This window comes from Artemia sp. Qi Xiang Cuo, chromosome 8 (genome assembly GCF_049724085.1).
Source record: "Artemia sp. Qi Xiang Cuo chromosome 8, ASM4972408v1, whole genome shotgun sequence".
Taxonomy (NCBI): domain Eukaryota; kingdom Metazoa; phylum Arthropoda; class Branchiopoda; order Anostraca; family Artemiidae; genus Artemia; species Artemia sp. Qi Xiang Cuo.
Window position 1 is genome coordinate 59,889,525 of NC_142801.1, and position 25,424 is coordinate 59,914,948.

General features: G+C 35.9%; 1 protein-coding gene across 5 annotated transcripts in view; it reads left to right on the forward strand.

Annotated features, from left to right (window-relative positions):
* The first annotated feature begins 5,152 nt into the window (after positions 1 to 5,152).
* LOC148949651 (uncharacterized) overlaps positions 5,153 to 25,424 on the forward strand; it is a 60,994-nt gene continuing 40,722 nt past the window's right edge. For 3 of the 5 annotated variants that reach the window (XM_089093052.1, XM_089093051.1, XM_089093048.1), the window contains exons 1-2: positions 14,193 to 14,276; positions 20,066 to 20,244. In XM_089093052.1, the coding sequence (XP_088949178.1) occupies positions 20,175 to 20,244 (70 nt within the window). In that variant the 5' untranslated portion in view covers positions 14,193 to 14,276; positions 20,066 to 20,174. Of the gene's footprint in view, positions 5,190 to 14,192; positions 14,277 to 19,016; positions 19,143 to 20,065; positions 20,245 to 25,424 lie in introns of those variants that run through there. The other 2 variants (XM_089093050.1, XM_089093049.1) reach the window with 2 other exon arrangements.

Genomic DNA, 25,424 nt, shown 5'->3' on the forward strand with positions numbered 1-25,424 from the left:
TTGCAGCAAAGTTCATAGGTGGAAAACAGATAAGTCGTTCAAAATTTTGGTCGTACCACGCAAGAATTCACGGAGCGAGCCTATCCTATTCATTAGGTCCTAAGTGGCATTCTATGACGTGGAAAAAAATGTTTGGTTTTAGCCCTTCTAAGACGACAAAAGATTACTGCACAAAGACTGCCAAGCTCCGGGCCCGGTCGAGACTCAGTTTGAAGAGGCATTTCACTTCTATGGGAGGACGGTATCAGGCTAAAAAGAAAAGTAACGGAAGTTATTCTAATGGTGGCCAAGACTACGGGTTGAATTGCAACAAGCTTGATATGACTACCGAAGAACTGGAGACGGCAAAGGTTGCATATGTAGAACATAACTTAAATCTGAATGAAACTGAGCTTCATCAGCTTCATGAAAAGACCAAAGGACAGTCAAGGAACGATTATTGGGTTTATAAGAGAACGAATCGCATTACAAGCACTTACTTCCATAGAATCGCATCCCGAAAAAGCAGCACAAAAAGCGCCCCAATCGTGAAAGCTATTCGGAATGGTGGGTGCGGTTTTCAATCTGTGGCTACGCTTAGAAGTTTACAATTGGAGCCTGTTGCTCTTGCGGTATACGAGAACAAATCAGGCATGTCAATTGTAGAAAGTGAAGAATTGGGCCTTCTGATACACTCAAATTTTCAATATCTTGGCTGTTCTCTCGATGGCCGCTTGCTTGATGGCACACCAGTTGAAGTAAAAACAGTAAACAATATCCCCTAGGGGAAGACAATCAGAGAAGCAGCTAATGAAAAAGGTTTAGTAAAGAATTTCTTCTAGGTGCCTTCATATTCGGGGTCGCAATTGAAGAAAAAGCACAAGTATTATGGACACATACGAGGAAAACTCGAAATCATAAATCGAGACGAATGTCATTTAGTCGTATTCCACAACGAGCACGACTGGGAAGTGGTGGTTGTTCCGCGATCGAGGGAATACTGGTCTAGGATATTGCCTAAACTTGATCAGTTTTGGAATGAATCCTTGCTACCAGAAATCCTAGATTCAAGAATTTTAAGAAGCATGTCAATTAGAGAACCGCCATCAGTTCTAGCTGCTTTAAAAAATAAGTCTAGCGGGCCTGCAGACCGTCCAGGTTTGAAGCGTAAAGAGAACACGGAGCCAGTTATTGCAAAAAAGATGCGCGTTCTCAAGCCAAAGAGGAAGAATATGGAAGCAGAACACTGGAGCGATTCTTATAGTTTAGACTTGAGTGAAATCGACTGGTCTGACGATGAAAGTGAATGACAAGTGGCGACTTCGTAAACGCGACTGGTTATTTCGTGTCATATTATCATGTAGTCGAATTGGATTGGTTCTTGGAAGCATAAATATAACCAATATATAACGTTTGCTTAGTGCCTTTGTGTAGGCTCTATATTTTTGTATAGGCTCTATATTTTAGTTTGCCTTTTGATGTTTTTCTTATTGTATCTCATCATTTTTTTTTATCTAGTCAGTGGTTTTGCCGATAAATAGCTTAGAAAAGTCGTAAAAAAACAATAATTATTATTGAATTTTGGCTGGAATAGGCAAATACGGGTACTCTTGAACTCAGGGACCAAATACGTTTTTGGCAAATAGCGGGAAGACAGGGAAACGCATAGAAATTTTTTCAGAGGTGGAAATTATTTTTATAATTTTTTTGAAAATTTTAATAAAATCTTAAAAATTTGAAAAAATTCTGATTTAAAAGAGACCCGAATCTCCACCCCCCTGCATACGTGCCTGAAGAAGAGATATAGCTTTCTACACTTTGTATAATCTTTTGCAATAAAAAAAACAACAAGAAATGGAGGTCGAGGATAAAACAATATTTGGCAGTGACTGGATCCTCCCCCATTCCCCCACCCCCCAAAAAAACAACAATAATTCGGAAGCAAAACTCGGAAGCAAAATATAAGTCTAGCAGGCCTGCAGACCGTCCAGGTTTGAAGCGTAAAGAGAACACGGAGCCAGTTATTGCAAAAAAGATGCGCGTTCTCAAGCCAAAGAGGAAGAATATGGAAGCAGAACACTGGAGTGATTCTGATAGTTTAGACTTGAGTGAAATCGACTGGTCTGACGATGAAAGGGAATGACAAGTGGCGACTTCGTAAACGCGACTAGTTATTTCGTGTTATATTATCATGTAGTCGAATTGGATTCGTTCTTGGAAGTATAAATATAACCAATATATAACGTTTTCTTAGTACCTTTGTGTAGGCTCTATATTTTTGCGTAAGCGAGGTTTGAGCCCCTGTTGCTGCAGAAATCGTTGATTGAATTCGCTCGATTTGTTTTGTATTTTTTTGGACTTTTATTTTCACTGTTTGGATATTCGTTTTATGTCAAAAGCAACCGAGCTATGACCACTTTCTCACCAGACAGTACCCCAATTGGCCACATTGGACTCGCCAAAATACCTACCCGGCGCAAAAATTGCGTCTTTAGCCCCTTGGAAAGACTCATCTGTAGCGGAGAAGGGTAGTCAAAGGGCGTTCATACAACCAGGAAGCATGTTAAACCTATCTTTGGGAAATTACAGTGATGCATATAAACAATAAAATGAAGTTAGATTAACTAGACCTGTCTATAGAGACAAAGAATCCCTATTTCTCATTTTGTTTTCTGATGCCACTCTTTTTTACCCAAAATCACTCTTTTTTTGGATTTTTTCCCTATCTCGAGCCTCGGTTAGTTGGGAACCCTGCTTATCCTGACCTCAAATAATCTAGAATCTCGTCCACAAGTCAATTATTCTTAGTCAAAGTTGTCCTCATAAGCGGTTTCACAAATTTGCACTTTTCTATTTCTAGCTCTGCCATTTCGAAGAGAACAAATATTATCGTATCTCTAACCATCTCGGAGTATTGAGCGTCACATCCAGAAAAAAAACCGTATGAAATCGAAGTATCGCTTCGCGACACAAATAAAATATCGTTAGCATCCTCGGAGGAAAAAATCTGGGTACAGTCCGGGACAGATGCTTCCCAATAAACTGAGGTGGGGCTATTGAAGAGATCAAACAGTGAGTCATGAGTACAGAGCGCCCTTTCGAACTTAGACGATTACAAAATAAATCATTCTATTATTATCAGTATTTCTCTTCATTTCTCTGTATTTCTTCAGATTGTCTTTTCAATAGGAGTTCATGTAAAGCACTGACAACGCTTATTTCTGCAATTGTACATTTTCTCGGAACTAATACACTTCTCGCAGAACTTTTTGTTGCTACCTCGCTCTGTCCTCTTACAGCCCAAAGGGTGAATTTACACGATTGACATCTGACGCACCACAAACGCATCTGATAATGCCAAAACATTAGTGAGCCTAGTGACGTATGAGGCGGGTGGATTGTGACCTGCTGGTCTAGAAGTCCACCTGCCGGGGGAAGGAGGTTAACCTTAAGTACAATTCCAAGTACTTGCATACATACTTACATATATTTTTTGAAGAGTACTTTAAGTACATACTTAAATACATTTTTCTTGTATTTATCGGTACTTAAGTGCCAAATACATTTTTGTCTTGAGCTTCACTGAAGTCTTCTAGAAATTAGAACAGATTCGTGAGAATTCACTACCAGCTTTCACAAGTATATGAAGGTAAGTGTATGGTGAAGAAAACAAATAGTTTTTGTCTTCTGAATTATAGGACTCATCAGGCTTCTGAAAATAGGCTTTTGTTTGACAACTATTATCTATTTACCATGATCGTTGAACAGCCTTAACTTTCTAAAAATTATGTACAACTGCATTTAAACTTTAGAAGCACAGTTGCTGACAGATAGAGAGAGTTCAGGAAGAGGGGAACTGTAGCGTGGCTTTGGAGCTAGGTCACACGAGATAGTTCATAGCAGATAGCAGATAGTTCCTTATATTAGTTTGAGTATTTTCAGCTAGTTTCCATCTTCAAGAAGATCTTAAATAAATTCCTACAGTTAGCTGCCGGTTATCTTGACAAACACACTTTGGGTTAGGATTAATATCAATATGTAGGGCCTTCTCTTTCTTCTCTCAGGCAGGCTCGCAAATTGCTGTGGGGCAGGGAAGCAGTTATCCCCTCCTTCTTGCTTTACAATGTTTATCTTAAAGTTTTACCTTCTCTAAAATAATTGTTTAAAAGGAACATACAAGGAACATTACACTTTCTAATTATATATTTCTACAGTTTCCGCCGCTTCGCAGGAGAAAAATACCGTTTTCAAACCGTTCACTCGCCCTTTAACAGAAAATATTCACCACTTTAAAGAATTTCTTTAAATATAATATAGTCGTCACGTTTTTGATTTTGTCTCACACTTTTGCAGCCCTCTCCCATAGGAAAAGGGCTAGTGACATCTTTGGCTACAACTATAAGTACTTTATACCAGAGTGTAATTTTAAATCATAGCCAATCCCCTCTACACTTCCCAAAATCTTTGATCTGCCATTGTATCTATTTTGTAAATACTAGAAAAAATAAGCTTTTTGGTTGAAAATTTGCATAGTTTTCCGCCGCGAGACAGCAAAAGTCTTAGAAGTTTGCCTCCCCTACCGGTATTCTTCTGTATTCACACCATTGCTCTTAGGCCTTAGGTTTAAGAAAACATCTTTGCTCTTAGGGCTCAGGCACCAAATTAAAAATTATGGTTACCAGGCACCTAAATCACGAAAATTAAAGCCCATGCCAAATCATTCAATAATTGGATGAAAATAGGTATATGAACAAAAGGCTTTAGATGACCTACTACCATCATATTTTTAATTGTTTGAGCAGAGCGTATGCTATTTAATCATACTTGGTCCGATTTTTTTTTTCATTACCATCTTAAATCCTCTAATCTTCATATTCTTTAAATCCCCAAATAAACCAATGCTATTTCAATATATTTGCAATGTCTTCCGTTTATAGTATTAAGAATTTTTTGTAGCGTGTCCAGCCTCGTTCGCCTCAGACATTTGTCAAATACAAGGAGGAAGCAGAAACACAGTATTCTGAAAGTAAAAGACTCCTTATGGATGATGAAGGAAATGAAGAAAGCATGAAAGAGCCACTGCAAGATTCATGTTCTCTTCCAAGTACAAGTAGCTCTGAAAAGCTGCAAAATTATGAAAGAGCAAGAACCTCAAGTGGACATTTTTTTGGAAAAGAGACTGGTGAAACTAATTAAAAGCCAAATTGATGGTAAGTTTACAGTTTACTTAAAAACTGAGTCATAGGGACCACGAAGGCTGGACTGGGGCCCCAAACCCAAGAAAACGTAAATTTCTCGGCATTTCTTTATTAATTTATAGGTTTTTTATTATCCCCCTTAATTTTCTTAACTAAATCATTTCCAGTTTATTTTATTAATTCACTGATCTTTTTGTTCCATCTTCCTTTTATTTCTTTGTCACACAATTTTTTTTTTAATTTGTGAACTATTTTTCAACCACTTTCGAATGTTTAGTTACTTCCCAGCTTTATCAAAATAGCACAATGGTAAGAGCACATCCCGAGGCTGTGTTAACTTAGATTGTAATCTTGGATGAGACATTATATTTCTTTTAAATTGGAAAATAAAAAATTTGAAAATATTAAACATAAGTGAAAATTCGGGACAAAAAATTGATTCGTTTATGCATAGTTTGATCTTTTTTATTTGTATTCCTCAACTCATCGACTTTTTCCGTTTATGCATTTAAAACCTAGATAAATTTGGTGTTTATCTTATGTAAAACCCAATACTTTTTGTGTCTCTCGTGTTCACTTATATTCATATATTCTTGAGAAAAAAAATTCTCTGCTTTGTAGTTCATTTTGAAAATGAGTTTATTTTTTTCATTGTTTGACCCCCTCCACAAAAAATTCTTTGTACGTGCCTGGACTTGTGAGACCCATCAAAATAGCTTTAGACTAACATTCTTGTGGTTGAATTGTGTGAACTCTTCTTTTATTTCTGACTTTCGTTTGGTTGGGAGTTACGAATCAAATTACAAACGGAAAAATGCATATTATGCAAAATAACTGTTGTGTCGTATAAGAACTAAAGACAACGATTAAAATAATTTTTGTTCGATAAAATTAAAACAAAACAAAAACTCTGTCACTCGGAATTGCTTAAATCTTCATGTTCGAGCAATGTAAATTTGAAGCTAGAGGAGGTGAAACTGAGACTGAGCCTATCTAAAATATTAAACGGGAAGAAAGCTTTTAGAATGATTTTTTGGGTGTTTTTAAGAAACTTGATTTATTAAGATCGTTTTTATTGAAATTTAACAAAAAAAAATTTAGTTGTTTTTCTTCTTTTCTTCAAAGCTCTAAAGTGTCCTGTGTGTATTGATTTGCCTTTTATTTTGTATGTATTACTCATCAAATTTTGGTTCAAAACACCAAAAATGGCATTTAAAAACAACAAGATATGCTAAATAGTAGCCTGGGGTTTTATACACGCATCCGGGGGGGGGGTTCTTTCTGTTGTGCAGGTAAACTGGAAGCAGCACTTGCAGTTGAATAAATAGGAATTTCCTGAAGGTAAAGAAGCATGAATTGTCATTATTGTATACTTTTTAGGCACCTTTTAAAAGTTGGAGGGAAGATTTTTAATGAGATTACGTAAAAATATATTTTTCAAATTATACAGGCAAAAAATGTCCCACCCCCTTTAAGTACCGCTCTTGATAGCGAAATTAAGGCACCCTGCCTTGAAAAGAGACTTTCCTGTCAAAAGTGACGTTTTTAAGAGTTAGACGTTATGAAATTTTGATAACTGGTGTCGAGCCCTGTGTTGCCAGACGGGCTTGTTTTCCACCCCGCGGGCTTGTTTTAACCGTCAAGGGCGGGCAAAATTCCGGAGTGGGCGTGGGGGCCGTGGGGCGGGACAGTGGGCTTTTTTGTACAAAATGCGTTTTTTTTGACTGAAAGTTTGGAACCAAACAAATATTCCAGAGTCACGGTGGATCAGCCGTGGTTATGCAGTGAAAAGACAAAAAGCTCTCCGTTTGGAGGTTGAATACTTTCTATTCTGAAACGTTTCTCCATTAGGAATTTATTTCCGCATGGCTGAGATGGTTCTACGTTAGGAGTCTTACAAGTTACAAGGAATTTTATTGCTGCTCAGATTAAGGCATGACTTGAATTTTATGCCAATTTATCCTTTTTTTTATATTTTTGACAGATCTGGCCCAATCTTTTTGTGGCCTTGGCTTAGTCTACAATTGGGGCTGTTTCTAAAAATTCATGTCAAGAAAACAATTTTTACTTTTTAGAGTGTGGATTTTTCTGATTGTAATGTTACGCACCTTGATAAGGAAACATGTCAAGAAAAAAATTCTTGCCTGATAATTAATATACAAAAATTATTGTTTTTGATATCATGCTTGTAGCCCTGCTATACAATACCCCAAGGCCACCTCCCTTTATTTGCAAAGACATGGCTGAAATTCATCCATTGTACCAGTAAATTTAATCAACTATGATAAAACAAAACCAGTAAAATAAGTTGCTGATATGAAGAAGAATGCATTATAAATATCTAATTTGGGTTTTATATTTGCACATTAGGAGAAGGAGTTAGGGATATATTATAGCTGAGATACATTCTATATGTATTATCTACAATTATTCTGCATATTATGAATTGTTTTCTTAACATGTTTCCTTCTCTACATGTTCTTCTCTAAACTGTTGTAGTTAACACTTTTTAACTGCAAGTTTATTTTACTTTACAGCCCCCCCCCATACTGTGCAAATATACTTGGGTACCCATAGGCTGAAGTATCGGGGAGGGGGTGCACCTGGTCTAATTGGCACTTCCAGGGTTGTATAATTAAAATCTCAATACAAAATATCATAGGCAGCACAATAGTGCTGCCTAAGTAAAGAGCAATGTGGGCACAATATATTGTTTTTTTTTAGACCAGGGTACTTCTTAAAGAAAGAAATGTCACAGGAACTTCAAAAAGATACTCATGGAGGGCAACCATCTCCCCCTCCCCCACATCAATCACTTCCCCAAACTCATCCAATCAAAATTTTCAGATAGCCATTTTGTTCAGCATAGTTTAAAGGTTCAGAAATTATTATTTTGAGAATGCCCCCCCCCCCACAACCCTCAGAACAATAGTACAAAGCGAATAAAACACCATACTCAGGAATCAAACACAAGAAATATTCAGGGAGAAATTGAATTAAGTCAAAAAAAAATATGAGCATGTGGATTTTCAAAAAGATGACAAAGCAATATCTCAAGAACAACTTATATTATTAAGTTAGATCTTTAAGAGTAAATTGTGGGGGATTTTGAACTAGCCAGAAGGCACTATGTGTATACATTTAGTACTACAACTACAGTTCCTGTAACTAATGATGCTAAGAGTACTAAGGTGAAGGCATGGGCGTAGGGAAGGGGGGCCGCGGCCCCCCCCTAGAACTTCAAATTTACGATAGATATTAGCGAGAACTTTCCGTATGTTGGAATTTTTTGTTGGATGTTACCTGGTAGATGATTAAAAGAGCTGGAAATAAACAGAAATTTCCAAATATCGTTTGCTATATCAACATTTACGTTTCGATCTTTAATATTGATTTTCGGTCCGATATATAGATAGGAGACTGGCCCACGATTGGCTGATTTTGACTTGTTTAATTCTCCATGAATTGATTCAAGCGATAGGGAGTTGCTGATCATGTCAAAGCAAAAGTAACTCATTCAATACCATCCTTGAAAAAGACAATTAGAAATACTCCGCCATTTTTCCACCTGGATGTCTCTCATATCCAAGTGGTCAAGAGTGCCAAACCTGGGCCATCCCGGCACTGGTTCGGTCGTCTCTGCCTTAAGTTTGGCCACCGGACAAAAGAAAAAGAAAAGTGACCAGGGGAACATTAAAGCTTGTTTTTCGGCTATAAAATTAAGAAAGAATATGGTCAGCATAAAATACTACAAAATGAAATCCATTAAGGTTTTAAAAAAATGTCTGAAGAGTTGTTGTATACAGGATCATGCTGTATACTCTAACTTTAACTCTGGTTGCCAGAGACACGCCTTTTGCTTTTTAGTCGTTTCACTTTTCTGACTTTCTTCCGTTCCAGGACTAGGGCTTTTTGGCAGATACAGCTTTTATCCTAGCAGTAATACATTCTTTCATAGGGGTGTCAGTGAGCACTTCTGACTTTTTCATATTTTTTTCCTGTTGATTTTTTGGGTTTGACTTGATAGATAAAATGCTGCGAGTAAAGCAAAGAATGAAAGGCAGTCCTCCAGCCAGAAGTATTTTCTGAGCTGATCATCATGGTTCCTTGTAAAGCTCCCCTGAGTACAATTTCCAGGTACTGTTTTTGTGGGGAAATAAGTAGAGGAGGGACTGTGTTCCCAACACATTAACACCAGCACCAATCGTGGTCAACTGACCTCTTTCTGCTGACGTGACCTTCCCTACTTACTTCTGGCCTCGCTGTGCAATGATTTTACCAGGCTTGTGGATTTTTTCAGACCTGATTCGTCAAAACTTCAAATGTCTTGTGGTCTGAACATGTGTTTATATAGGCCTCAATCCAGGTTGTTAAAGAAAGCTCCTACACTTTGACAGTTGAAAGCAGTTGTCCGTCATAGGCTTGTACCTATTGGCGTTCTTACTGATAGAGTTTTAGGTCAATCCATAAAACCACGGTACCAATCTTTACCTGTAATTCCTCCACTGTTTCCACTGCCTTTGCAGTTCCGTTATCCGGTACTTTTATGCTCTTAATAATGGCATAAGTGTATGGAAATTTACATGCTTCTAGAGGAATACAGTCGAAAGCATATCAGCTAACGTTTTCAAGTAAGTTTTTAGTTTTTTTGCTTGTTCCTCTGTAAATATTGATCATGGGTTGTAACAGGGTGTAAGGAAATTCAGGTCCAGACTTTTTAGAGGGATATTCAGCTTCTCAACTTTTTTTTATGTAGTCTTACAGTGTTCCTCTAGGGACACCCATAGTACTTCCAGAGAATCCAACTGATTTCTTGTAAAATAAGATAGAAAAAACTGCTATTTTATTTTCTTCTGGATCACGGCCCCCTTTCTTTCTTTTCTCTTCTGTTTTACTTTTAATTATTTTATCTTGAATGAAATTTATCAGGAAAAAAAGAACTTCAGTTTACCTACTGTTCCGACAGGATTAAACAACGCCAGAAATAACACAGTTTTGGGTTTTAAGCTTACCTTCAACCTTAAAACATGCTATTTACACAGCTTTTACAAGCATAACCCACTTTTTGAGACCTTGGTACGGCATGCCGAATTTACTCTGGGTATTGTGGCCGAACATGGGAGTTCACTATCTCACAGGATGAAAAAAAACTAACAGCAAACAGGTGAAGATGGCAAGGCTTGGAAGCTGCCAAAAACAGGCAAATAATAGGAGAAAACAATGTGAGTTTACAACGCGAGTTTTCTAGTATTCGTAATTAGACGCGGCTTTCAGACAAAATTGAACAAAATTCTAGAGTTAATCACCATAAAACCTGATCCAATCTGAAATTTTTGGTAAAAGTATTAATTAAGGTCAGACTTTTAAAAAAAAATACACTACAATCTGTCAGAGCGTTTATAATCCACCAGAAGCCCCAGAGGTTTTGTATTGAAACTGTTTGCTTTGGCTAGAAGTGGGCCGGTCTCCCCTATACTAATTTTAATATTTAATTTTGCCCAACTGTAAACTTTTGAGTTGAATTCTTAGAAGAAGCTTTTATCCAACCATAATGTGATTTGTGTCAAATCGATTTTGTGGTGTTTATGTTTTCTGGAAATTGGAAGTAGGACAGTGGGTCTCTTATGTTATACTGTTGCAGGAAAAGTAGAACATGGAAAATGCTAAAGGCCGAGTTATAGTGAAATACAGAATGACTAGTTTCTAAAGACCTATATTCAAAGGACCTCGGGAAGTATTAGTAATATCCCTCCCCCTCCATCACAGAAGCGGCTGCCCCCCCCCCGACACAAGATGCTGCCTACGCCCATGGGTGGTGGTGCCCCCCCGTGTTCCCCCTTATGGGTGCCCATGCTAATATATAGTCTGAATTATATATGGTAAAATTCTAGACAAGCTATTTGTTGCTATCTTGGGAAGGGGTTAGGTTACAAAAATGAAGCTTTCTGGGATGGGTTTACAGACTAAAGTATGTACTTGAAAGATATTTTGAAGTAGCCAACCCATCTCTACTCCTTTCCCCAATAGAGGGCACTGACCTTTGATGACCTTTAAACACCTTTGTTTTATAAAAGTGAAACCATGCAGAATAGATCTTCTGCTTAAAAAAAGTAGTTAAAAAGGGTTTTCAGCTTTACAACTTTTCTCAATCTAATTTTGGGAAGTTTCAAAGATCAGTAAATATATTCTATTAATTTAGGAAAAAGCCCTTTACGAGTTTTAATATTTTGTTCTTACAACAGGGATTGCAATTAAAAACATAAACCATAGAAAAAGAAACTTAGACTTAATACAGGATATTGTTTTTTCAAAATCTCCAGACTTAAACGTAGGAAGAGATTTAAAACAGTAGAATGGCAACACCTTCCCCGAGTTTATTTCTGGCCGTGGATACATCACTAAAAGTTTTGTTTTCCTAATTTAATTCTTCCATGATATCAAAAAGTAGCTTGTCTAGGATTTTACCATGCATATTTTATGCTCATTTTTACGACCACTCTTGTATTAATAATCAGCCCAAAAATTGAATCAATTATGACAAAATCTAAAAACAGAAGACATATTGGAAATATATATTTTAGGCTACGCTAGCCTATATTTGGGCACAGTGGGGTGGGGAGAGGGAGTAAATTTGAATTACAATCAAAATTTGTTATCTATAATTATTTAATTTGCATGATTTCACAAGGATTGTTTAAGGTCATCAAACATCAGTGCCTTCTAAAGGGAGAAGGAGATGAAGGTAAGTATTTCAAAATATTTTCCTAAGAGATTATTAATTATTATCTTGATCCATTCTTGAAAGATTCATTCATCTGACTCAAATATTTTCTAAGGCAGCAAAAAGCCACTAAACTAGAAATTTACCAAAACAGAAATAATGGTTTATTAGTCTTAAATTAGAACTAGTAAATAAGAAACATATAAAGAAAACAATTCTCACTTAAAATTATGGAGAAAAATTGTAGTTAAGGTATTTTGAAGGCACTTTCAATATAATTTACCCCTTCCCCTAATCTGCAAGTATATAGCCCTACTCATATATTTCCCATGTATTTTGCCATTCATCACTCTTGCTTAAACTCTGGTTTTCTTTAAATTAAATAAATATTGATGAAGTCAAGAAACAGAAAAACAGATGGGAAATATACAATTTTGGCAATACATTTGCACATTAGAGGCGTGGGATAAAGTATAGTGGAAGCACCTTCAAAAGTTTTAACTACTTTTTTGTTTCATATTGTAAAGGAACAATTGCTGTCTTAAAATGTTTCCTTCTCAATAGCCCCAACTATAGGCTAATACCAAATCAAGTAGTGTGTTCACCCATCCCTGAACCAACTTTTGAATTGTATACATCTTTTAGGCTACCTAAGTTTATTGACCTGCCAAAACCATTTGATCTATATCTGATTGTAGAAGACTTTCAGATATAGTGCATATCAAACATTATTTAAACAGATTTATGAATGTAGATAGCAATGAAAATGAACTTGATCATATGATTAATAAATCATGTTGTATGTTGTAAAGATATAATTATGTGGTTTGAGTGTTTTCTTTGTCCTGTATAAACATATGTCCTAGGCCTATATATGGGACTATGAGAGTTGAAGGATACATTTTTTAGTGAAACAAGTATTACAATTAGAAAGAGTAAAAGGTATTTATTAGTGTTCCCCTTGTCCCTAGTTCTAATGTAGAATCTTATATGTATTTACCAAGTGTGCCATTCAATTCTTTCCAGTGGTATTTTCAAGTATAGAAAGTGCATCCCAACCATCTAATGGTTGTCAGGTAGTTGTTGCATGCTATGCTGCTCTCATAATTAATGACGATCAATTTTGGCTAGAATGTCTTCCATATTGCCTCAGCCCTTCCCATCACTAATTTCTGTTCTTCATTTGTAAAATAATTAGTTATTTTAATTCTAGTCAGGAGTTGGGTTATAAATGGGCTGAACACAATAAGCCTTAACCGAATTACCAATCTTGTCGATCTAGATAAAATCCTAGCCTCCTTTGAGTCTTAAATCTTTTAGTGCCTTAAGGATCTAAGTGCCCTTCTTTGTTTTTGTTTTTTATCTGTAGGTATTATTTCATCTTGGGATTACAAAGGCTTCTGTATAAACCCCGTTCTCACGTATTTTGTTTTTTTTTAAGCCTGACTTCAATCATAAAGTTATCTTTAAATATTTTGTTGCAACTGTACCAAATAACGTATACCAAAAAGTTATGCGATAATGAACCAAAGATATTGTATGTCTTCGGCTTGTGGTTGTTGCTAGCGTATTCATTGGAATAAGACATATTAAATTCTAAAAGTTAATAAAAAGAGTTCACAGCTGTTTAACCATTATGACGCATAATATGCAGCTAAAAAGAGATGTATTTTGGCAGATCACATAAATCGTTGTTCTTCCGTGAAAGTCGAGCAGGATAAACAAAGGGTAAGCAGCCAAGGTAAAAGTAGAATTCAATTAGGGGCAAAACTTTTTCTGACTATAGCACGAAAGAACTATTTTAGCGCTATTTCATCATTTGTAGCACTGTAGCACGTGCTTCAATTTGAAGCACTTTCGTAATACAATTTTTTAATTTTGTCATTGACGAAATGCTGAGGATTTTGAAAAAAGGTTAAGGAATTAACAAAAACTTTGGACCGTATTTGTTTTGAGAGATTTGTGCGAAGTTTTATTTAACCAGGGCCACCTTTTTGCCGTGTTTGTTTCGATTGGTACTAAGTTTGAAATAACCGGACAAAAAACTGATCTAGAACTAATTCAACTGCACTTATCGGGCCATGCACATGTCGCGGCGAAAGCCGCGACGCGCGCGAATTTTTTTTTTGACTTTAGCACCGAAAATTGTTGTGAAACACACAAATTTGGACAATTTTAGAACTTTATAAACTGACCATGATGGCAGTCTTGGTTTTCAAAGGTTTCGGGCGTATTTTGGCTTGTTTTTCAAAGGCTCGGGCTTGTTTTTGTTTGACTTTCTGGCAGCCCTGGTCCAGCTCTCAAGATTAGGCACACTTACAAAATTGATGAAATTACAAAATTGATTTTAGTCATCAATTAAATTTCAATTCCAACACGTAGGTTATTTTTTTTTTAAAAGAAGACTGGCTTTCTACACTTTTAGTTGTAAAGTTTGTTATGGTATAGATGTATGAGCAGTCCACTGTATGCTATAATGAGACATGTTAAGAAATCAATTTTAGGCCTAATCAATTTTTAGGACTAGGCCTACTCCATAATATTCACTAGGCCTATAATCCTAGTTATATTTTGCAAAGAGATAATCTTATCTTCACTTCATTCCTTAATCAGGGTACATATTTTCACCTCATGAGGATGGGGGTAAAGTTCATTTGTCATGCAAATGAGGGGTTTAGGGTAAAAAAACAGTAACCTAGCCTATTGAAAATAGGCTCTATACCTATTGAAAATTTGAAAAAACAACATTTTACCTTAATTTTCAGTTATCAGATTCTTTTTCTCTGGCTTTAGTTATGAAAAATGCAATTTCTGTTATTTGAGTAGAATATTGAACCATAGGCTATGAATGTTTTTTTTTTTTACAAAATTAAAGAAATGTATTTGCATATCTTTAAAACCTTATAAATTAGGATTGAGCAAAGTTGTGAAGCTGAAAACAATTTTGTTGTACTTCATTTAAGCAGAAGATCTAGCTTATTTTGCTAGGTTTCACTTTTGTAAAACATGGATTTTTAAAGGTCATCAAAGGGTAAAGTTCTATGGAATCATATTATTGAGTTAGGACTAAAGTGGATGCACCATTTGATGCCTTTTTTTATGCTGATTATGAATATAATAGGCATTTCTAGCGGAAATGAATTTCAGCCCCCCCCTATATAGGCTAGGGTAAGACACCCAGTAGTCGGACACTTTAATCACTTTGAAAACTTTTTGACATTTAAACTACTCTAATTACTGTATTATACCACCTAGAAACTTAATTTTTGTATCAAAAAATTTCTGAAGAATTTCTGAACAAGTAGGTTACTAATTCAAATAGTTTCACTTGTACAGTGCTGCCTATTTTTGAATTTTCTAACAAGTGACAATTCTGCCTAAACTTGGACATACAAACAGCTCATTGTAAATAGTGATTAAAATAGTATAAAAGATTATGTCCAAGAATAGGCAGGTGGCCAACTACTGGGTGTCTTACCCTATAACTAACCTAACCCTGAATTGGCATATATCGGGGGGGGGGCTGAAATTCAATTCCAATAGAAATGCTTATTATATTTGTAATCAGCATAAAAAAAGGCATCAAATGGTGTATTCACTTTAGTCCTAACTCAATAATTTGATTTCATAGAACTTTACCCATCAAAGGTCAGGACCCTCTAGAGGAAGAAGGAGTGGATGTAGGTACTTCAAAATACCTTCTTGGGACATACTTTAGTTTGTAGACCCATCCCTGAAAGTTTAATTTTGCTAACCTAACCTCTTCCCAAGATAGCCAAAATTAGCTAAAGTAGAATTTTACCATCTGATTCTCTTCTGTTTCTAAAAATGTAACTTTTATTGCTTGATATGCCTATATATTCTGTAAATCACAAATGTTAAACATGATTGTTCTTTCCAATTGCTTCTCAAAACAGAGACCACATATTTAATTTATGCAAACAAATCATTGGTGAAAATTTCACTAAGAAGGCAGCACTCTTGTTACTACCCTCACTTTCCATCATGCTTTAGGCTAGTTAAATAAGGGTGGTCCAAAAACCCATCTCTATTTTGCTGGAATGCCAAAGAAAAGTGGTCTTTCCCAAAAAGAGGTCTTTTATCCTATTTAGATTCAGAATGCAATTCTGGGTATATATTTGTAGATTAGGGGAGTGAGGGTATATACTTTGTTAATATATAGCCTAGGTTCTAAGAAATTTGTGGATTTCTTAGAAAAACAAGGAAAGAAGTGAAGATAAAGATTCTCCTGCTGCAATATATATTAACTAAAATTATTCTGCATATTATGAATTAATAATGGTTTTCTGGTAATTTTTTTCCAAATCATATTATTGAGTTACAACTAAAGTGAATATACCACTTGATGCCTTTTTTTATGCTCTTTCCAAATATGATAATCATGATAGTCAGGAATGAATTTTACCCCACCCTTATATATACAAATTCAGGGTAGCCTATATATTTGCACTTTTGTGGGGGGGGGTTATATTTTATTTCTGATGTAAATGGGAGGTAAGTTTAAACTTTACCCCCCCCCCCTAATGTGCAAATATACGCCTAAATTGGTATATATAGGGGTGGGGGTATAATTCATTTATGACAAAAATGATTATGATATTTGTAAAGAGCATAAAAAAAGGCATTGAGTGGTATATTCACTTTAGTTGTAAGTCAATAATATGATTTGGTAAAAATTTACCAGTTTTCTTAAAATGTCTCCTTATGTGGTGAACTGCTTGTACATCTATACCTCAGTTATTATAATGGTAAAGGTCTTGAATTGGGGCTATTGAGAAGGAAATGTGTTTAAAAAAAACAATTTTTTCCATAATATGCAGAATACTTTAATTGTATCTAATATATTTTGACTCCAGCTCCACTATACTTTACTTCCAACCTCCCCCATCCTAATATGCAGCCCACATTATATACTACCAATGCATTCCACTTTGTATCTCTTTTGTTTCAGCCCATGTACCTTTAAATTGAATCAACTGAAATAAAAAGCAAAAAAAAAAAAAAAAACAAGCAATAGGTGGCAGAATCTGAACAATCTTTTGCTGTTACAAAGCATTTCTGGGGACACCTTGATTTCTAAGCTGTCTTAATTAAGTTGTAGAAAATTTCCCATAGTGGTGTTTCAAGGGTTAGGCCTATTCTGAAAGCCATATTGTTGAGCTTGAGATTAGATAATACTTTATTGACAAATAGCTATCACAAAACTAAAAGAATACCTAAAATTGCATTTAAGTCAAAATATTAGAATCAAATCATAAATATAACAAAAGTCAAAAATCAGTAAAAAAAAAATAATAGGAGATAAAAAGAAGGCTTTGAGTGAAAAAACAAAGCATAACTTGATGTTTAAAAAAATATAGCTTTGACTGCATCATGAAGGTAAAAAAGCTGACAAAAGAGACTGTATAAGAAAACATTTATTATTGTTGCAATACACAAAAAAGTAAAAAAAGAGACAAAGGAGCCTTTACAGACTTCATGATTTGTTAAGATAATCCATTATAAAAAGAATGAAATTCTTTTGGAACCTATTTGTAACAGAGTGGATTGGCATAAAGAAAGAAAAACGAGCAAAAATGGGGTTTTTATAGGCCAAATGAAGATACTGAAAAAACCGTTTTTCTTTCTTTATGTGATGTCAGGCCAATGTGGTTTAAGAAATTATCTTAGTGGATTGGCAAGTAAGCTAGAACTGCTGAAGAGACATATTTTTGTTATTTTTTTTTTTTATTTCTTATACCTTGCTTCTTATGCTAAATATTAACTTTTTGTCCCAATTCTTAAGAATAATCCCAGAAACACAAGGGCCATTGAGTTTAAATGAGAAGTAATTGAAATTTTTTTAAAGAGTTTAGTTTGAAGAGCAAGAAATGAGAAACAGGCAGCCCCCCTCATATACAGAATAATTTCTGTTCATTTTAATTACCTTAATTTGCACTTTGGAGCAAATTAAGATTCATGTTGATCTGTGAATTTCTCCATACTTGATGATGTGGATGATCAAATGCATTCCACAGGTATTTCAAAGGAACACCATTCTTTTCAACATCTAGTAACTTCTTAAAAGCTTCATCATTGGGTGGTGAGACTGTTGTGTATGAGAGAATATTCAAGTGGTTTACTACACAGCAGGAAAAAAATTGTTGATTGAGTTGAGTTTTGACAGGGAGCTTGAACAACTTCAAATGCCCCCTCCTGTCAGTGCCAAGTTGATATTATCTTGAGAAGTTAAAAAATGAATTGGGGGGGGGGGGGTCTTGTGAAGTAATTTTACGTGTTATAAGCATATCAACTCTTTGTTGTTGGTAAACCAGTGTAGACAATCTCAGCTCCTTGAAACATTCATCAAAAGGCTTGTCTCTCATCTTTGTAACTGCTTTAGTAGCTCTCCTTTGCACCCATTCCAGAAGTTGTACATCACCCCTGTATCCTGGTGATGCTATGCAAATTCCAAAGTCAAGCACTCTCTTGACAGGAGCCTTGTACAACCTCACCAAAACACAGGGAGACCAACTGGGAATAGTTTTTTTTCAGGAGTACTAGGACAGAGTTTGCATGAGGCACAGTTTTCTTGCAGCTGGATTGAATTTACACCATTTTTCTACAAATATTCCAAGATCCCTTTCTTCATCACCACTGCAGTTCTTGGATGTTGTTTATAGCTGGATTGACCATAGTATACTTAAAACCCAGGTTAGATTTGGCAAAGATGTATTACACAGTGTTTGTCAATATTGAAGCTCATGTGCCTTATTGTTGCCCAGTTTTGAATATGGTCGAGATCTGCTTGTAGTGACTCATGGTTGACTGCACCAAACAACTTTGAGTTGTCAGCATAGAAAGAGACAGGATTTTTGTTAATTGAAAAATTATCATTTCTATAGATATTGAACAGGGTAGGTCCTAAGACACTACCCTGTAGTATACTGCTGGCTACTCTACATCTCTCAGAGAGGATTGATCCTCCTTTATTAGTAAAAAGCCTCAGTCTCTGTGTTCTATCAATAAGAAAAGCTGAGATCCAGCCCACCAGGTCTACTATTTCTGCATGAGATGAGTTTTTTTTTTCAGGTGCAGATGAGGAACTTTGTCACATGCTTTTGCATGGTCAAGCAGCAGGACATCCACAGGTTGGCCCTGATCAACCAGGTCTGATATTACATAATAAATCTTCAGGAAATTTGTTTCTACTGACTTTCCTGGTTGAAACCCATGTTGGCTAGGTAATAGTATCCTATTAAGTTCAAGATGCTACACAACAGTCATATGGCACTCTTTCCAAGATTTTAACAACAGAGAAATTATACTTGCAGTATGTTAGTTCTCTGCTTCTGGTTTTATTTCCCTTTTTGAACAAATGCTGTTTTCCAATCTATTACTCAGCAATGATTTTAGCAGTTTCTTTTAGAAGATGTGGATATAACCTATCTGGCCCAACTGATTTATGGACATCTAGCAATTTTAGTTGTTTTTGGGTGTTTAAAGTATGAACCTCAATAGGCTCCTGTGGAATGTGGGTTGAAGAAAAGGTAGGTCTGTATCTGATGTACTGCTAAAAACAGACAAAAACTGGTGGTTCAGTTCATCTGTGGTTTCTTTGACATCTATATGACATTTATATTAGTTAAGAGTACAAAAAAGTATCCTCACATCATGACCTTGAAAGTGTCACTTCCTGTTTCACAAAAGTTTATTTTCTGAAATTTTAGTGTGAAATTCTATTATAAATTCTAATGAAAAAATTTAGTTTTTGGAGAAATTATATTAAGAAACTTAGGTTTTGATCCTTAATACTGTCTTCTTCTAAAAATAGGACAAACTTCTTTCTATGGTTTGAACTGCTCAAGTAGTTGAACCAGCTTCAAAAGAGGAACCTTTCCAGTACTAAAATTTTTCCAAGCCAATAATCTTTCTGAAAAAGTTTTCCAAGTTTACTGTAAAATTTTTTTATAACTTAAAATATAAAAATATACTCTCAAGTACATTTTTTTAACACTATTATATTTCTTTCCTAAAATATAAAGAGATGGGAAAAACAAAAGCAGTTGCATTGAACTGCTGAAGCAGCTGAATTTAGACTATCTGTTGATGGAAAATTGGATGGGCTCTGCTTGAAACAAATAATTACAGTTTGTTTATTTTCTAGGAATGTTTTGCTTCAACTCTTCTGGGTGAACCTGGAGTACCATGTCCAAATTAGATTGATGATATCATACATTTTATAAGTGTCACTAACCATTTGGGGGGATTTAGTAATGGACTTACCTCAAATTCCAGATATGACTGAACTTATTACCCTTTCAGAGGCTCCTGTTATTAAGATTGGTAAGATATATAATTATTCTTTTCTTTTTATAGTAGAATAAAAATAAAGTGTTTGCTGTTCTGGATAATTGTTTCCTCTGATTTTCTCTCCTGTGTGCTTCTAAAGTGGTCTTCAGTAAAAAAAAAAAGAAAACAAAATGCACAAATATTCATACAGGCATATTTGCATGTAGAAAGAAAACATATTAGAAAGAAAGCTTCCTTGAATATTCAACCTCCAACGGAAACTGAAGATTGGAATTAAAAGTATCTAAACATGCCCAGAAAATAGTCAGACAATTAACCTTATAGTTCTAAACGAACAGAAGATCATAAAAATGTGCCAAAAAGAACGTTTTAATAGAAAACTATCTATAGCAAAGCCTTCAATAAAAATTTGTATAGAAACATGTCAAATAGGGAGATAGACTGATCCCATCAGTAAACCCATAATTTCAAGAAATTATTCACCCCTGAACCTAAACTACAAGGGTAATTTATTGCAGTGTTGAATAAGAGTGATAATTTGTGTCTAGTTATAGAATTCTGTAACCAGACCAAGATTTTCTTTGTAATGTTTATTTATATTTATTGACGTCGTGGGAGGCATACATAGACACTACTTCGGAACTCGCTTAGATAGTATAACTGGTTGTACTTTTACTTTTTAACTTCTCAGTAAGGTGGACTTACTTTTTTATGTATGATTTATGTTTCCTTAAAAGCAGTTGCTGAATTGTGACCAAAAACTTTTCCAGTTTTGTAGCTGGGAAGCTATTGCATGCTATGATAGGGGATAACAGAATGTTTCTTTGTTTTTTGGATTTTGGGAAGGCCATAAAATTTTTGGAACAGAATGGCCTTTAGTGTAAATTCTTCTGTACGTTTGAGGGGTTGTTAATATACCGTCTTAATATTTCCAGTTACTTTCTCAGTTTGTGAGTTAATCTGTAGGGTCAGTTTTTGTTTCTTTGTAAAAATATATTCTCTCATATTCTTCAATATATTCTCCCCCATAAGGCTCTATGGCCAGGAAAAAAAGAGGGGAAAAAGACAACTAAAAAAATTAAACAAATATATTCATCAAACATTTTTAAAATAATAAATTCACATTGCCAAGGCAAAAAATATCCCCCCCCCCAAAAAAAAAATCCAAGCTAGGCAAGGAGTAATACATGAATCCACCCACACAAATAAAATACAGAATCAATCCGGAGACTTCAACTCATCAGAGAACCGGGAAAAAAAATATTTGCAAGACAAATGCCTAAACTACTTTTTGAAGATACCAAAGGAGTGGCACCCCCGCGCAGACTCTACGAGAGTGTTCTAAATCATGTTACAAGCTATCAGAGGATTAAAGTCGGACCGTATTGACGGAGTATAAGGTATTTGTAACTATATAATATTATAATTATTATTATCTATTATTATTATCATATATAATATTATTATTATAATATTATATGTCATATTATTATATTTTATTTTAAATGCTATATTTAAATCAATAAATATTTCATTTCTTTATCCATCAATTAATAAAAAAACTTACTTCCAGAAAAGTTTTTCGAAGAAAGGTAGAGAGCTACATTAAACCAATGGTGAACAGAAATAAAGTAATATAATAATTTAGGGGTAAAATAAAAAGAAAATTACAATAGATAATCCAATAAAAACTTAAAACGAACAGAAATTACCATTAAAAAGATTAGACTTGACAGCCTTTTAAACACCAGAAAGTCATCTGTGCTTTACTGAAAAAAAAAATTAATTTTGAACTGTTTGTTTTTATTTGTCATTAATTAAGAAAAACTTTTCCCACAAAAAGAGTTTTTCAAAGAAGAGTAAAGAGCTATATTAAACCAAAAACAAGCTGAAATTAAGTCAAATGATATTTCAAACGAAACGACGATAAATGACTATCAATAAATAAACTTATACCCAAACCGCTCAAAAATTGCAACAAATAGCCACGTCAAACTTGGAACAAACAAAAACTACCACAACCAATGGTAGTATCTGTAGTTTCTGTAGAAACTACAGAAACTACCATTAAAGGATGACAATGATATCAGGAGGAAGAAAATAGTTCACACGATTAATCATACTTAACTGTCACAAGATTATGGCTCTGATGTAGGAAAAATGTGTTGCAAATGATAGGGAGGAGCCTATGTGGACACCAAGAAACTTGGTAACTTCGACCTGTGGGAGGAGATTGGTGGAATCTTTGAGGCCAAGTGCTTGCTGAGCTCCATTTTTTTTGTAAGGGGTTCAAAATAATATAATATGACTTTTTTTTGCTGTTAATGGTCATGCAGTTAACGAAACGCCACTCCTGCACTCTATTCAGAAGGATTTGAGTAGAAGTGACGACGGATGGTAAATTAGGGCCAGTGATGAAAAAGTTGCTGTCGTCAGCAAAAAGTACTGGGTGCACTGATGGACCCAGGTCCAGGTAAAGGACGACAAGGATATCAGGAGGAAGAAAATAGTTCACACGATTAATCATACTTACCTGTCACAAGATTATGGCTCTGATGTAGGAAAAATGTGTTGCAAATGATAAGGAGGAGCCTATGTGGACACCAAGAAACTTGGTAACTTCAACCTGTGGGAGGAGATTGGTGGAATCTTTGAGGCCAAGTGCTTGCTGAGCTCCATTTTTTTTTAAGGGGTTCAAAATAATATAATATGACCTTTTTTGCTGTTAATGGTCATGCAGTTAACGAAACGCCACTCCTGCACTCTATTCAGAAGGATTTGAGTAGAAGTGACGACGGATGGTAAATTAGGGCCAATGATGAAAAAGTTGCTGTCGTCAGCAAAAAGTACTGGGTGCACTGATGGACCCAGGTCCAGGTAAAGGACGACAAGGATATCAGGAGGAAGAAAATATTTCACACGATTAATCATACTTACCTGTCACAAGATTATGGCTCTGATGTAGAAAAAATGTGTTGCAAATGATAAGGAGGAGCCTATGTGGACACCAAGAAACTTGGTAACTTCGACCTGTGGGAGGAGATTGGTGGAATCTTTGAGGCCAAGTGCTTGCTGAGCTCCAATTTTTTTGTAAGGGGTTGAAAATAACATAATCTGACTTTTTTTTTGCTGTTAATGGTCATGCAGTTAACGAAACACCACTCCTGCACTCTATTCAGAAGGATTTGAGTAGAAGTGACGACGGATGGTAAATTAGGGCCAGTGATGAAAAAGTTGCTGTCGTCAGCAAAAAGTACTGGGCGCAGTGATGGACCCAGGTCCGTAACCAAATCATTAATATAAAGGAGAAAAGTACTGGACCAAGAACAGAGCCCTGCGGGACGCCCCTCCGGACAGGTAGGGGATGCGAAGTTGCCCCGCCCAGTCTCACACTATGTACTCTACCAGAGAGATAAGAGCCGAACCATGAGAAAGGAACTCCACGAATCCCTAAGTTGTTGAGTTTACTTAATAAAACACTGTGATCAACCATGTCAAAGGCCTTAGAAAAACCCTGAAATAAGCCCAATAAAGCATTTTCAGGTCAAGTTGGAAACGTATAAACTGTGCGGCGTCGATTAGTGCATGAGCAGTTGAAAATTTAGAACGGAAGCCATATTGATGAAGAGAAATCAACGAATCTGAAGGATGAATCATAGGCAGCGCAATAGCGCTGCCTAAGTAAAGAACGATGTTGGCACAATGTATTATTTATTTTTATTTCTTTAGACCAGGGTACTTCGTATCGAAGGAGTTGTCATAGAATCTTGGAAAAGGGCTTATTCGATTGGAAATTGGAGTGGCTTGTGTCCTTTTTAATAGTCGAAAGTGATTGGAAGGCAACTAACACCCCTACCACGCCCACCATTTCCCCAAACACATCCAATCAAAATTTTGAGATAGCTATTTTGTTCAGCGTAGTTGATTTCCAGATAGGAATTATGTTTTTGAGGAGGACCCCCCCCCCCCCCCCACAGCCCTCAGGGCAAGGGTTGTAAGTTATGTCCTGGTGGCATACAAGGTTTTTATAGAAGGTGTTGTCGTAGAAACTTGAAAAAAGGCTCATTCGATAGGAAATTCGAAAAGCCAGTGCCCTTTTTAATAGTCGAAACTGATTGGAGGGCAGCTAACACCCCTCTCACGCCCACCTTTTCCCAAAACACATCCAATAAAAATTTTTATATAGCCATTTTGTTCAACGTAGTTGAAACTTATTGAAAATTAGGTCTTTGAGGATGACAACCCCCCCCCCCCCCACAACCCTCAGGGCAAGGGTTGTGAGCTATGCCTTGGGGGCATATAAGGTTTTTTATTGAAAGTATTGTCGTAGAAACTTCAAAAAGGGCTCATTTGATTGGAAATTGAAATGGCTAGTACCCTTTTTAATAGTCGAAAGGGATTGGAAGGCAACTACCACCCCTTCCACGCCCATCTTTTCCCGTAACACATCCAATCAAAATTTCGATATACCTATATTGTTCAACGTAGTTGAAATTTCTGGAAATTAGGTCTTTGAGGATGACAAACCCCCACAGCCCTCAGGGCGAGAGTTGTAAGTTATGCCCTGGGGGCATATAAGGTTTTGTATAGAAATCGTTGTCGTAGAAACTTCAAAAAGGGCTCATTTGATTGGAAATTGAAATGGATAGTGCCCCTTTCAATAGTGAAAAGTGATTGGAAGGCAACTAAAGCCGCTTCCAAGCCGACCGTTTATCCAAACACATGCAATCAATATTTTGAGATAGCCATTTCATTCAAGTTAATTGAAAGGTCTGGAAATTATATTTAAGAGGATGAAACTCCCCCGACAGCCCTAAGGTTAAGGGTTGTAAGTTATGCCCTGGGGGCACATAAGGTTTTTATTGGTTCGTTCGATAGGAAATTCAAAAAGCTAGTGCCCTTTTTAATAGTCGAAACTGATTGGAGGGAAACTAACCCCCCTCTCACGCCCACCTTTTCCCAAAACACATCCAATCAAAATTTTTATATAGCCATTTTGTTCAACGTAGTTGAAACTTCCTGAAAATTAGGTCTTTGAGGGTGACAACGCCCCCCCCCCACCGCCCTCACGGCAAGGGTTGGAAGATATGCCCTGGGGGCATATAAGTTTTTTTATAGAAATCATTGTCGTAGAAACTTCAAAAAGGGCTCATTTGATTGGAAATTGAAATGGCTAGTGCCCTTTTTAATAGTCGAAAGTGATTGGAAGGCAA